The 13,277-nt window shown below is 44.6% G+C and overlaps 1 protein-coding gene across 13 annotated transcripts in view; it reads right to left on the bottom strand.

Annotated features, from left to right (window-relative positions):
* The window catches only part of GREB1 (growth regulating estrogen receptor binding 1), an 86,564-nt gene that overhangs the window by 7,616 nt on the left and 65,671 nt on the right, over window positions 1–13,277 (bottom strand). For 11 of the 13 annotated variants that reach the window (XM_053381002.1, XM_053381014.1, XM_053381011.1 and 8 more), the window contains 13 exons: window positions 12,442–12,578; window positions 11,232–11,571; window positions 9,361–9,476; window positions 8,696–8,898; window positions 8,360–8,449; window positions 7,353–7,918; window positions 7,038–7,140; window positions 6,593–6,757; window positions 4,826–4,968; window positions 3,704–3,865; window positions 1,743–1,947; window positions 762–936; window positions 458–676 (listed from right to left, as the gene is read on the bottom strand). In XM_053381002.1, the coding sequence (XP_053236977.1) occupies window positions 458–676; window positions 762–936; window positions 1,743–1,947; window positions 3,704–3,865; window positions 4,826–4,968; window positions 6,593–6,757; window positions 7,038–7,140; window positions 7,353–7,918; window positions 8,360–8,449; window positions 8,696–8,898; window positions 9,361–9,476; window positions 11,232–11,571; window positions 12,442–12,578 (2,624 nt within the window). The remainder of the gene's footprint in view (window positions 1–457; window positions 677–761; window positions 937–1,742; window positions 1,948–3,703; window positions 3,866–4,825; window positions 4,969–6,592; window positions 6,758–7,037; window positions 7,141–7,352; window positions 7,919–8,359; window positions 8,450–8,695; window positions 8,899–9,360; window positions 9,477–11,231; window positions 11,572–12,441; window positions 12,579–13,277) is intronic. The other 2 variants (XM_053381010.1, XM_053381012.1) reach the window with 1 other exon arrangement.

Here is a 13,277-nt window from a genome sequence, read left to right as displayed (position 1 = left end):
AGAGGGAGGTTATAGCTCCTTAAGGTAAAGGTAAAGGGACCCCTGACCATTAGGTCCAGTCGTGACCGACTCTGGGGTTGCGGCGCTCATCTCGCTTCATTAGCCGAGGGAGCCGGCGTACAACTTCCGGGTCATGTGGCCAGCATGACTAAGCCACTTCTGGCGAACTAGAACAGGGCACGGAAACACCGTTTACCTTCCTGTTGGAGAGGTACCTATTTATCTACTTGCACTCTGACGTGCTTTCGAAATGCTAGGTTGGCAAGAGCAGGGACCGAGGAACGGGAGCTCACCCCGTCGCGGGGATTCAAACCACCGACCTTCTGATCGGCAAGTCCTAGGCTCTGTGGTTTAACCCACAGCGCCACCCGCATCCCTATAGCTCCTTAGGGACTATCAAATATAGTGTGGCTTATGCTATCAGAGACAAAAATCTACTTCATCAGCCTTGCCTCACCTGTTCTGGTTATACTGAACGTTCTGCGTTAGGTCCACGTTCAGCATGATAAAATCGTGAACATGGCAGCAAGAGAACGGCTCCTTGATCTCTCTGCTCTTGGTTTTACTTGACCACTTCCTCATCCCAATCAAGGCATAGTGGGTGACATCCGGAGTTGATTCAATATGCTGAAGAATTTGCTTCAATGAAATGTTCCTTTCAGTCCATGTGTATTCACTGCAAGTGGCCAGAGAAACAGTTCAAAATCTGATCGCTCGAGGAAGCCCAGTCAATATGCCATCCCAAAGAAACTGCGCGTTACCTTTTTCTGTCACCTGAGCAATCCATTTCTACAGCATTCCACATGACACAGGAGTCGTCAGAGATGATGATGAAAGGCCAGACGTCTTGGGGCTTAATGCCTAGCTCCTCCTGCCGATTTCGCTCAAGCTCCAGATTGTGGTAGGACAGTTCCTTTATTAGGAAGTGAGCAGCGCCTAAAACCAATCGCCAGAAAAGAGAGAAGCAAACCACACACTGTAACGTGAGAACTGAAATCAACATTTTATCTAGAAATCTTTTGCTGTATCTCTCACCCACACACTCGACTTTGCTTTATTCTAAGGCTGACAGCAAATTCAAGTATTTTTAGACTGAAACCTGGAAGTAAGTCCTACTAAATGTAATGGGCTTACTTCTGAGTAGCCATGTAAATGATGGCATTGCTTAGTGATTAAGGACCTGCCTTTTAGTTGATTCATTACTTGATTAAATTTGAATATGTGTATGTCATTTTGACATATTGAAGGGCGAGGTTAGATTATCTTCCTCTCTGTTTTGTGCTTTGCTGGCATCTGAATACATTTTTATTTAAATAAGCTTTTGATTCTGTTGTTGCTGATTTTAATCTATTGCATGTTACTTTCGACTCTTTGCGTTCCTGCACTTGGATGCTGTTTTAGCCTGGTGATTGTGTTTCAGTGGTGGACTATTGTTTTATCCATGCTTGTTTTGATATTTCACAATCCACTTTGATACCTTGTTTGAAAATTTCGCATAGGCAGCTGGTTAGCCACTGTGAGAACAGAATACTAGGTGAGCCACTGGTCTGATCCAGCAGCCAGTCTCTTAATTCGTTCTTACGTTCCCCTCCAAAAAGGTGCCAGGAAGCTATTGTTTTGGTTCCATCCCACCAGGCAAGCCACTCCTATAACCAACCAAGGCTTTATTTAATTATGCAAAAAATTATTGCCATTTAGACCTCACTGCATTCACGCAGCCAAGAATTTCACCATATACATACCCACTCCAGCACTGTTGAAAATACTTGGCAGAACAAGCATGATGTGATTGGGCCAGTATTTTTTATATATTGCCATTTCGTACTCTTTGACGACTAGGACGTGCAAATGGCTGGCCCCATCCATTGCATGGTAAAGGTTAAAAAGTCCATGTTCGTGACGTCCAGTTGTGGGAGTAAAAGTAGGGCTCTTTATATAATCTTGGCTCTATAAAGTTAGGAATCTGTGTTATTATGGTGGTTAATATAAGCAGCAACAACAAAAAAGCTAGACAGAGAGGAGGGTCAACAACTAAATATACTGGCATTGTTTCATTGTAATCAACAGGCTTCCACCAATTTACACATAGCTGAACAGCTTACCTGCTAGCTAAAAATGTCAATACATTCATGAGAAACCAAATGAAATGAAATGAAATACAGTGGTACCTCTGGATGCGAATGGGATCCGTTCTGGAGCCCCATTCGCATCCAGAAGCGAACGCAACCCGTGTCCGCACGTCTGTGCGTGCGCGGGTCGCAATTCACCGCTTCCACGCATGCGGGAGCAGCGAAACCCGGAAGTAACACACTCCGTTACTTCCGGGTCGCCACGGAGCACAACTCAAAAATATTCATCCCAAAGCTACTTAAACCCGAGGTATGACTATAAATGCCTGGATCACTTCATTTATTGCATTCATTGTTGGATGAGCATTTCAGGAATTTTGTACTGAACACCCACTTTTGTGTCATGGAAGCCTCTGCTGGATCGAAGAGGCGCAATTTGATACAACCCCAGGTTGAGACAAATGAACTGAGGTCTCAGAGCCCTCTGAAGAGCATTTGGTTCCCCAGCTGCCAAGCCAAAGGCCAGAGAGGTGTCTGAAGGAAGCAGGGGTGGTTTGCCTTAAAGCATTCCTTGGGAGAACTGAGTGTGGCAATGGTTCCACCATCCTCTATCCTCCTTCAAGAGATAGGGACTGTACAGTTAACTATGTCATGACACCGAGCAGAGTGAAGTAATAAATTCTGAAGTGCTCTTCATAACGAAGCCCTTAAACCCTTTTAGAATTATACAACGAAACTGAACTTTGACCAATCCAGACACTATCGCTTCAATACCAAACTCACCCCCCATCTCCTGAACTCCCGCTTTGCTTAATTTTCAGCCTGATGAAATATTATGGTAGACTCAAAAGTTTCCTGTTTTCAGTGACATTGCAGGTGGTCATAATAAACGGTCTTCATAATTTCCCCCAAAAAGAAGTGGCGGTACAATGCTTAGCCAGGCATGTTAATGTAATATTCCAAATGCTTAGCTTATGGATGGGTGTCTCTCCAATAAAAAGCCTATTTATTTGGCAGGCAGAGGACTGGCAAACTGTACCTGAGGAGGAGGAAGTCGTCATCCCTGCTGTGAAATAAGGGGTGCCACTTTGTCCCTGCCCATCACTCCTTCTCTCCTCTACTACACCATTGCCTTCAAGGTAGATATCTCATAGAAGGGACCCTGGAGGGTCATTCTAGTCCAACCCCCTGCAATGCAGGAATATGCAGCTGTCCCATACGGAGATCAAACCTGCAACCTTGGCGTTGTCAGCACCATGCTGTAACCAACCGAGCTATCCAGCTAAAGTCAGTATAAAAAAAGAGCTTCTCTTCTTGAGACCATTGGCAAACAGTTCTCCCGGCAGTAACTTTTTACAACTTTGCATATTTTGATGATGCACATCTGAAAACATATGGGGAGCTTTGTCTCTTTGGTGATCCTAAGACATGCTCCAAAGAGCTCTGCAGCTCTGCTAAAGGCCTATTTCAATACTGGACAGTTTGCATGCTGTCTTCCTGCGCAGCAGAGATATTATACAGAAAGAAAAGCAGGGTATTTTTACCATTATCCAGAAGCAGAGCCAACCCAGAGAAGGCAATTTATATCATGGCCCCGTACAAATGCAAAATGGCTCGCACTGATATTTACCTACCTCATCAGTGACAAGAGGCAATCTCATACTCTCCAGCTGTCTTCCCGGATGACTAAAGACGAAATGGTGCTCCTTGGACTTAGGGATGATGAAGTGAAGCTGAATTTCCTCTCCAAGCATGGAATAGGAAAAGGCAAAAGCGTGCAGGGTGGATTCATAAAGCTGAGGAGGGAGAATGATAGAAGCATAATTCACCTCGCCAGCTATGGCACTGGTGCACATGTAGTAGCAAATTAAATCTTAACAGGGGCAGGGAGTGCCATTTATGTAGAGATCAGTGGCCATTTATGCTGATGTATTTGGAATGCAGACTCTGACGGAATAGCGTCTGGCATTTGTGTACTAGATACTTTTGGGTTTTACTAATTCTACCACAGTTCTACTGCATCCTTTAAAAAATTACTAGATTATATACACAGATGCTCTAGCTCGAGGGTCAAAGGTTGGACTTTGGTTAGTTTGCCATGCTGATGAAGACAATCTATGTTTCTAACATGTTGTTGTTGTTATTGTTGTTTAGTCGTTTAGTGGTGTTTGACTCTTTGTGACCCCATGGACCAGAGCACGCCAGGCACTCCTGTCTTCCATTGCCTCCCGCAGTTTGGTCAAAGTTTCTAACATATATCAGGTTAAAAGATATAGTACTTATATAAACTAAGGACAGGAACAAACGAAGATACAACTAAATTAACAAAATCTCTTCAGGGGTCTTTGCAGCAGACAAGAAAAATCTAGCAGCTCTTTCCGTTAATATTTTGTTCAGGTTAGCCAATAAGCAGTCAGCTAAATGCCATTCAATTGTCCTTCCTGCATATCTTAAGAGGATGGGAGTAAAATAAGGTATTTTGATCTTCTTACAGAGTTATATTCCAAAAAGAGTTAATGTTTCTATTGCTCTATTCCCACAACGGCAGAGCCATTCGTTATAGAGTAGTGTAAAAGCATCCGTCAAGTACAGCAGAAATTAAATCTAGCCCTAAAACAGGGCAGCCAATATTCGATATCATCCAAATAGTTGGCCTGACCCTTAGAAAAATCAGAAGACAAACCAAGATGAATGGGAGAACAGCTGACAGAGAATAATGTACAAAAACAAAACTAAAAGGGCTCTATCAGTCTTACCTGGTACCTGGGGTTAAAGCCCATATACTGATGACACTGTTCACAGTGATGGTAAGTGTTGTAAGCAGCGTATTTGGATAATCTCATCCGTGTTGTCTGACGACGCATATACAAGTCCTCTTGTTTTCTGCTTGCTGTACTATCTGTACAAATGTATTTTAATCATGTCAGTTAAGTGAGCACTGGCCAGCGCAAAGGAATTGCCCCATCCTTGAGTATCTTCTGAATGCAAAATTATACTGGTTGCAATCAAAAAGGAATCTGAAAAAAAGTTGCTATTCTCATGGGAGTGTTGACATGTTTACTGTAAACATTGTTCTCAATCTATCCGTCTGTCTATATGTAAATAATTTCTGTAGCCACCAACATCTTTGAAAAACATTACTCATGCTGTTTGACATAAAGCACTGCCATATGTCACTGTAACTGACATATTTGTTTCCATTTCAGTTCAGCTTTAAAGTTAACAAACGAGGAAGTAAACGTAATGTGCTCTGAATGCTCTACGGTGCTACATGTGTGCTAAGATTATTATAAATATTAATATTATTTGGAAATCACAAATTTTCCTGTAGGGCAGGCATAGGCAAACTCGGCCCTCCAGATGTTTTGGGACTACAACTCCCATGATCCCTAGCTAACAGGACCAGTGGTCAGGGATGATGGGAATTGTAGTCCCAAAACGTCTGGAGGTCCAAGTTTGCCTATGCCCACTGTAGGGGGTTGAACTAGATGACTCTCATTTCCCTTCCAATTCTATGATACTATGAACTTGCTCACTAGCACCCTCTAGTGGCATTGCTAAGTCCTCCTCAGAGTGTGCTTCTTACTGCTTTATGCTGTAACCTCCCTGTCAACTTCAGATGAAAGGATGCATATAAATAGAATAAATATGTGCATGATATATGCATCTCTCTGTGTGTGTGTGTGTGTACAAACACACAGACACACACAAAATAAGTCACAGCATTGTTGTAGTTTTAGCAAGATTATGGTCACATCCCGCACCACACATTTAAAGTGCTCTTATACCAATGTAACAGACATGGCTCCCCCCACAAAGACTCCTGGGAAACATAGGGTGATGATGAAAGTTGTAAGAAGACCCTTAACAAACTACATTTCCCATGAAACCTTTGGGAGAATCCATGACTCTAATAGAGCACTTTACATTGATGGTAACACCAGTGCCCAAATTACAGCTCATCAGTCTCAACAGTTCACCAACCATACTTTGTGACAGTTTAAGAAAGAGACTTCCCATTGCTCCCTTCTTCTTCTTCTTTTCAATTTCTGCCATATGCTGGGGGCTTGAGGAATCAAAAGGCAAATACTGGGAAAAGGTGGCTGTGAGCAGGGTGTACCCCTTTACACCCCTCCAGACATTATTAGACTCCAGCTCCCAATCTTTGCTGGCCATGGGTCCTGCTGGTTGGGGCTGATGGGAGTTGAAATCCAAAAAATGGCTGGAGGGACTCAGCTTCCCCATCCCTGTCATATGAGTTTTAGGACTACAGCAATCAAGGCCAGATTAGAAAGCAAAACTAGCTAGAGATTAGTAGTCTCACTGAAGTCCATAATTACTTAATTCAGAATTGTACTGAATGCCCATAATCCAAACTGAGTGCCATTCCCCACACTTCTCATCAATGGAATGCAAAAAAACCACACAACCAGATTCTGATCAATACATTCTAACTGGACCGTTTCATGGCATGAAAGATCATTACCAAACAGGTGTCTGGTCAGAATAACTGAATAACTAACCCTGACCTTCGCTGCTTGTTTTCTGGACCCTTGAACAGATGAGACTTGCATCTTCATATTTTGGATCATGGATCGTGTAGTCGAAAGGTATTTTCTTGAATGTTTCCAGATCGGGCCACGCATCCCCTGACTGATGATAGCACGGCTCTGATTCTTCTTTAAGATCTACAATCACAGGAAAACAAACTCATGCTATGCACACTGTTATACCCTTTTCATCATTCAAAAATGCAAACTCAAAAATAATTAACTATTCAATATTGAAGGAAGGAAGGGCGATTCTTATTGTCTTTGCCTGACTGCCAGCCTTTGGTAATGGCTGCGTTAACTGAAGACTGAAATAAATGAACATTGGGGGGGGGGGTTAAGAGCACAGCAATAAAACACTCAACTTCTCATTAACAATTACAAATTATTCATCCAAGGTTTGACATGTAGGACATACCAGCATTGATCTCCTCTTCGTCATAAACGTCTACTTCCGTCAACCGAATCAGCATTCTAGATAAAATACTGAGGAATTGCAGATAGGCACCTGTCTTTCCTATCTGTGAAGATATACATCAGAAACTTATAGAAGTAGCTTATGAAATCTAAGCACATTAAAGTATCATATTTCAGGTGCCTGAAAAGTCAGGTGACCAGTGCAGCTTGATTCAAAGCCCAGGTATGATGACATTCCTCCTACATGAAACGGAGAGGCAAAATGCACAATGATATAATAATAATAATAAACGGTGTCCCTGTTCTTGTTACCTACCTGTGGTGGTCCACTCAGTAGCAGCCTCCTTGGATGAAAGGTATCCATCCTGCCTTCATTCCTGTTGTTATAGTCCATATGGATCGGTTTGGGGACGGTCCACTGGCGATAATATAGAGACTGCTCGGTGCAGGTCATCATCTTGCTCATGAGCGGGCGGAAAGAACTGGCCCACATGACCGAATGGTAAGGCAAGAGGGACGATGACTTGGGAAGTCCTGTGCTGTCTGCAGAAGTAACCATGTCATGCACCAGTTTGGGCAAGTAAACGATGGGGGGCTGCTGGGATGCTTTGGTCATGGAGCACTGAGAGGCCTGCAGGACGAAAGAGCTGTGGGCAGGTGCTGAAGAGGCGGAGGGAGATGAGAAAGGGGGTGGAGGCGACGAAGTGATGGAGGCCTGAGCAGCTTTGGCTTCCAGCTTTGAGTCTCTGTCTGCTTTCAGTCTCTGTTTTTCGGAGTTATTCACACTCTCTTCAGTGCTGCTGCTGAGTACCGGATGGGGAGACTTTCCCACCTCCCCTGCGGTTACCAAAGGAGGAGATGTTTCGCTGCAGAAAGCTGTGCCTATGGACAAAATCCATAACTTAATAAGAGTGCTCTGTTAAATCATTAGTGGCAACTGAAGGCTGCGATATCCCCCTGACCCAATATATAACCCCAGAGATAATTATTTATCAGTGATAAATACAAGTGGAAAGGTAGACTGTATAGTGCACCGCTCCACTTGAGCCCAGAGAGTGGCTTTTCCCTTATTGCATCACAGTGAGTCTTCCTTCAGTACACAAAAGCTAAGACGCAATTCACACAACCATGTCAAATGCAGTGAAGTGGAGATTTCTCAGGGAGAGTTGAGTGTTGCCTTTATCTTGTCTGTCTGTCTGGCCCCTGTTTTTTGTATTAGTGATGGCAAAAGCCAAGCATCCACAGCATTAGCAACATGGGTTAAATCATTAGGATTTCGGTCCCCAATGTACATATTGTAAAGGAGTCATGCTGATGTCTTACTTGATGCTTTAGAAGAGACAGAGGAAGCTGCAGAATCGTGTGAGCCAGACCTTTCTCTTTTGATGGGGCTTCTCTTTTCCGAAGAGGAGCCTATTCCACAATTGTGAAGAAATGGAAGTTGTGTTTACAGTTGCTGGACATGATCCATCTAACTTAAAAATGCAAAAGACTAGAGAAGCAGAGTAGGGGTGAATAGCCTATATCCTCCTCCAGATGTTGCTGGACTCCCAGCTCCCATCAGTCTTGGCCAGCATGGCTAACAGCCAGGGGTGATGGAAGCTCACAAATGTCTCCCGCCCCCTTTTCAAGTCAATGGTCCTATGGATATCCCTTTACCTTCTGTTACTGTTTCTTCATCTTCGTTATCAGTACTGCTTAGCTTCTCTGGGTCACTCTCCAGGACATCATTTGTGCCTACTGCTTTTTCCACGGGGACTTCAGAACTTACAAAATAGGCTGCCAAGCCCAGTTCTTGCTCCAGGGCTGTTCTCACCAAGCAGGAGGAATTTATCAGACGTAGGTCACAGTACCTCAAGGACCTTGGTGGGACAGACAGGAAGAGAGACAGACTGAAAGACCAGGTGAATTCTACAATATTACTGAGATAATAACTGAAAGTGCTTATCTGTTGTCATTTCCTGTCCATCTGGGACGTTTAGGTAAAGCAGCGTGACAAAATCCTGTTGCATATCAATAACACCTTGACTGCTTCAATTTAGGGCTCATCCACACTTTATTTTGAACCCTATTTTATGTGTACTGCTTAATTCCCCTGGGTCCAAGAGATTTCCTTGTTCCATGGTTGTTTCTTGCAAAAATCCAGTCTTTTCCACTGAATCTGATCTTATCTGGAAATCTTAACCAAGCTTCAATTCAGTGGGCAAGGATGGAATTTTGCAAGGCACAGCTGTGGAACAAGAAGAAAGCCCTCTCCTGAGGGACATGTGTATATTTCATATAACTATTTTTCAATTCATACGTGTGTGAGAGAGAGAGATTACCTTGGGAGTGACTCTCCTTGGGGATCCATTCCACTAAAAATCAATATGCAAGGCAGTCCCTCCAGTTCCAAATAAGTCTGAGGCCTCCATTCGGCATCTTCAATCTTCTGCCAAATCTGCCAAAACATTTGAAACACACTGTTTTACAGCTCACTCTAGAGAAAGAGCTGCTGTACATGCAAGCTGTCATAATGTGGAGTCGTGGTTAAAAACTGTGAACCATCAAGTCCTTGGTTCAAACCTCAGCTGAGCCAAGAACATGCTGAGTGGCCCTTCATTCACTCTCTACTCCCAGTCAAGAGTACGGTTAAGAGAGTAACATTTATTTATTTTTCTCTTTATTGACGGTACTTATAATCCATCTTTTGACAAAGTCCTCCACAAAGCGGCTTACATGTTTAAAATGCAAATCCGCAGATAACCTTAAAAAATATACAGTCAACGATAATAACAAGATTCCCATGGAAGAGCATGCAGCGGGAGGAGAGGTGGAGCGAGTTGTTACATTTGGCAAACTGAAAAGCTTGTGCTGCTGGAACAATCAGAAGACAGCGATGTTGAATTCCTCCTATAGAATTTACTTCCAAGTAAACAGGAGAGATAATGAAGAGTCAGAAGGCAACAAGCCAGCCGCTGGAGTACATCCCTTCTTGGATGCTGATATCAGAATATGTATCAGAAATTGTGGGTTGCCATCTGATTTATTCTGATATTAATCTGATTTTAAACTGTATTTCAGTCAATTGCTGGATTTTATGTTTTAATGCATTCTAGATTTTGATGTTAGCCGCCCTGAGCCCAGTTTGGCTGGGGAGGGTGGGATATAAATAAATTATTATTGTTATTATTATTACTACTACTACTACTATTACTATTAGAGGCACTGGGCAACCCTAGACATGTCTACTCTGAAATAAGCCCCATCGAATGACTTTTATTTTCTCTGGTGTGGAACACATTTTGTCAATGGACACTGCTAACCAGCAGCTGTCATGGAGTGGTTGAATGCAGAGGAATGGTGGAAGGAACCAGCTGGGGAACCACCAAGAGAAGAAGGTCAGAATCCAGGGAGTGGTGGTAGGACAACAATGAGTGGTCAGAGGGAAAAGAGGGGGGAACTGGGAGGAGAAGGTGTCAGAAGCTGAAGAGGTAACAGGGCTTAGTGAGCTGGGAGAATCTGTGGCAGAGAGAAGTCCAGAATCAGAGGCAGAAGCTAAAGCAGATGAGTGGAAGGAGGGAGGCCAAGAGGCAAAGATGAGTCAGGCTGGTGAAGAGTCATGCATGCCTCCCCCTCTTGCTGTGACAAGTTCCCCTCCTCCCTTGTCTCCCAGAACTAGAAGAGGCATGAAAAGAGCAGAGGAGAAGTTGGCTGCACACAGGCGCAGTCTCCTATTGCTTGAAGAAAGCCCTGGAGAGAAGGGGACTTAGATGGCTTTGAGGAGGCAGGGACTTTCAGTTTCGGCAACTGGTTTTCATGACCACTGGGAATGACCCGCTTTGCTCATTAGGCCTGACACTCAACCAAGTCTGTGGAGATCATATTTTTGCTAATGAAGAGTTAGCTCCAACTTTGAGCTGTGTTATTAATGACCTGCAGGCTCCTGTGACAGCAGCAGTGGTGGCTAGTCCATTAGAGAAAATGGAACATGGACACACCAGCCTCAATCTGCCCTCAGCCAGCCCACACCCGCCTGCCTTCTGACTTGCCATTGGTCCAGGATGTGACCCCGCCTACACTGTCTCTGGCTCCACCTACTGCTGGTCTCCTTGCCTTCCACTCCAGCAGTCCCAATGGGCACCAGCCACCACGGGCATAATCTGTACAGCTGAGGTTGGAACTCCAGTTTGAGCAGAGCTGTTCTGTTTATTACCTTCAGCTGCTCTATGAAGTGCTTTCCTATGGTGATCCCAGAGTTGGGATTGCCCAGGATGATTTCGAAATGGTCTTCGAGGGCTAGCCTTTCCCTCACGTGGTTGAGGCGCTCATAAGCGACTGCTGCCAAAGGTATGCACGGAATCCTTAGGACTACCATCAGCCCGTGTCCGTTGGGGCACTGGCGCGAAGAATTGATGAGGTTCTGAGCGATCTCTAGAGTTTCCACGGTGGTGTAGTTTTTCATCTGGGACAAGCCGCACACCGCCATCATGGCAGCGGAGTAGTGCTGAACAAGCACAAAGGTCCTTATCACGGCGCTGTGCAGCCTAGGAAACCTGAAACAAAACAGAAAGCAGTGAGAGCCTGTGTGGATGCTTTGCTTGCAAAAAGTGATGGACCCATTGAGCAGCATTGTGGTGTGCATAAAGGTAAAGGTAAAGGGACCCCTGACAGTTAAGTCCAGTCACAAATGACTCTAGGGTTGCGGTGCTCATCTTGCTGAGGGAGCCGGCAGGCTGAGGGAGCCGGCACTTGTCCGCTCCACAGTTTTTCCGGGTCATGTGGCCAGCATGACTAAGCCGCTTCTGGCACAACGGAACACTGACACCAGAGCAGCACACGGAAACAATGTTTACCTTCCCGCCAGAGAATTATCTATTAATCTACTTGCACTTTTGGCGTGCTTTCGAACTGCTAGGTGGGCAACAGGAGCTCACCCTGTCACGGGGATTCGAACCACCGACCTTTTGATCGGCAAGCCCAAGGCTGATCATAGGACACTGTTATTCCCTCTGGTGGCAAACTTGAATGACTGAATGCTTATTGGTTGGGAAGTGAAATGGATCCACCCAAAAAGAAGGCTGTGGCTTCTATATACTTGGGGGACCCCCTCAGTATGCAGAAATATGGGGGAATGCTCAAGAAAACAAGAGCACTCAGCCAAGGAGCTTTAAAGGGCAGGCCATGCCTGGAGAGCATGGAAGAAAGGTAAGTGTGAATATGCCCTAAATTACTTTTTGATAATCTGCCTGACACAATCCAGCCACTTAGCAGAACTGTGATGGCAATGCATGTATATATCAATATATATCAGGGGCATATCTAAAGGAACAAAGAATGCCATCAGCCATTCAAACCTACAGTCTACCTACCAAACTATATTGCTTTTTTAAAATTTTAACCACACTGCAAGGCAAAAACGGTACCTTTTCCCCAAAGCCATGACCATTGCTTCAAAAGAGCTGTCGTAACGAAGCAAGGGAAGGCTGTGTCCGGAAAGAGTGGATTCGATAAACTCAGACAATCCGTAGTACTTCTTGTTTTCATGGTACAAGTCCACACCCTTGAAAGAAATGACAGTGACTATTAACAGGGTTGTCCGTGATGATGATTTAACAGTTCACCAATCCGGTTATCGCAAATATACACAGGGCTATGAATAAGACCCTGTCCCTTCTTTCTGGCCAATCCTACTTACCTCCTCCACCATGATCCTCACCAGTACCCACTCAGGGACGGATCAACTGTGCAAGCAGTTTAGGCAGCACAATGCACAGAGTGCCGGCTGTGCCAGACACGGCGTGGATGTTGGGGTGGAATTCAACACTGCACTATTACAATTGTTCCATCAGTGCAAGTGTTTCTGTTTGCCAGACAGAACGATCTCCCCTCTCCTCCCACCTGGAAGTTGTTCTGACCCCCAACCAGCCAATTCGGGGGGGGGGGGCTGGGATGGAGAAGAGGGTGGAGAAGCTAGAGAAACTGTTTAATTGAATCCTGACCCAAGCTTTTCTGCCTTTTGCTCCTAATGCAATCAGCATCCTCACTTACTAGAGCAGATCTTCCCAAACTTTTCATGTCAGCGACACACTTTTTAGACATGTTATCATTTTGTAACACAGTAATTCATTTTTACTAGCAAACCAGAGATTAAACTGACCCCCCTTTCCAGGCCTGGGAGGAGCGCGGGTTCATTCACGCGACACACCTACACACTGCAGCGGACACACTAACGTGTTGCGGCACAAGCTCTGCACTACAG

The sequence above is a fragment of the Podarcis raffonei genome, chromosome 3, assembly GCF_027172205.1.
Source record: "Podarcis raffonei isolate rPodRaf1 chromosome 3, rPodRaf1.pri, whole genome shotgun sequence".
Taxonomy (NCBI): domain Eukaryota; kingdom Metazoa; phylum Chordata; class Lepidosauria; order Squamata; family Lacertidae; genus Podarcis; species Podarcis raffonei.
The sequence above is the reverse complement of the archived record's forward strand: the minus strand, read 5'-3'. Positions and strand labels throughout refer to the sequence as shown.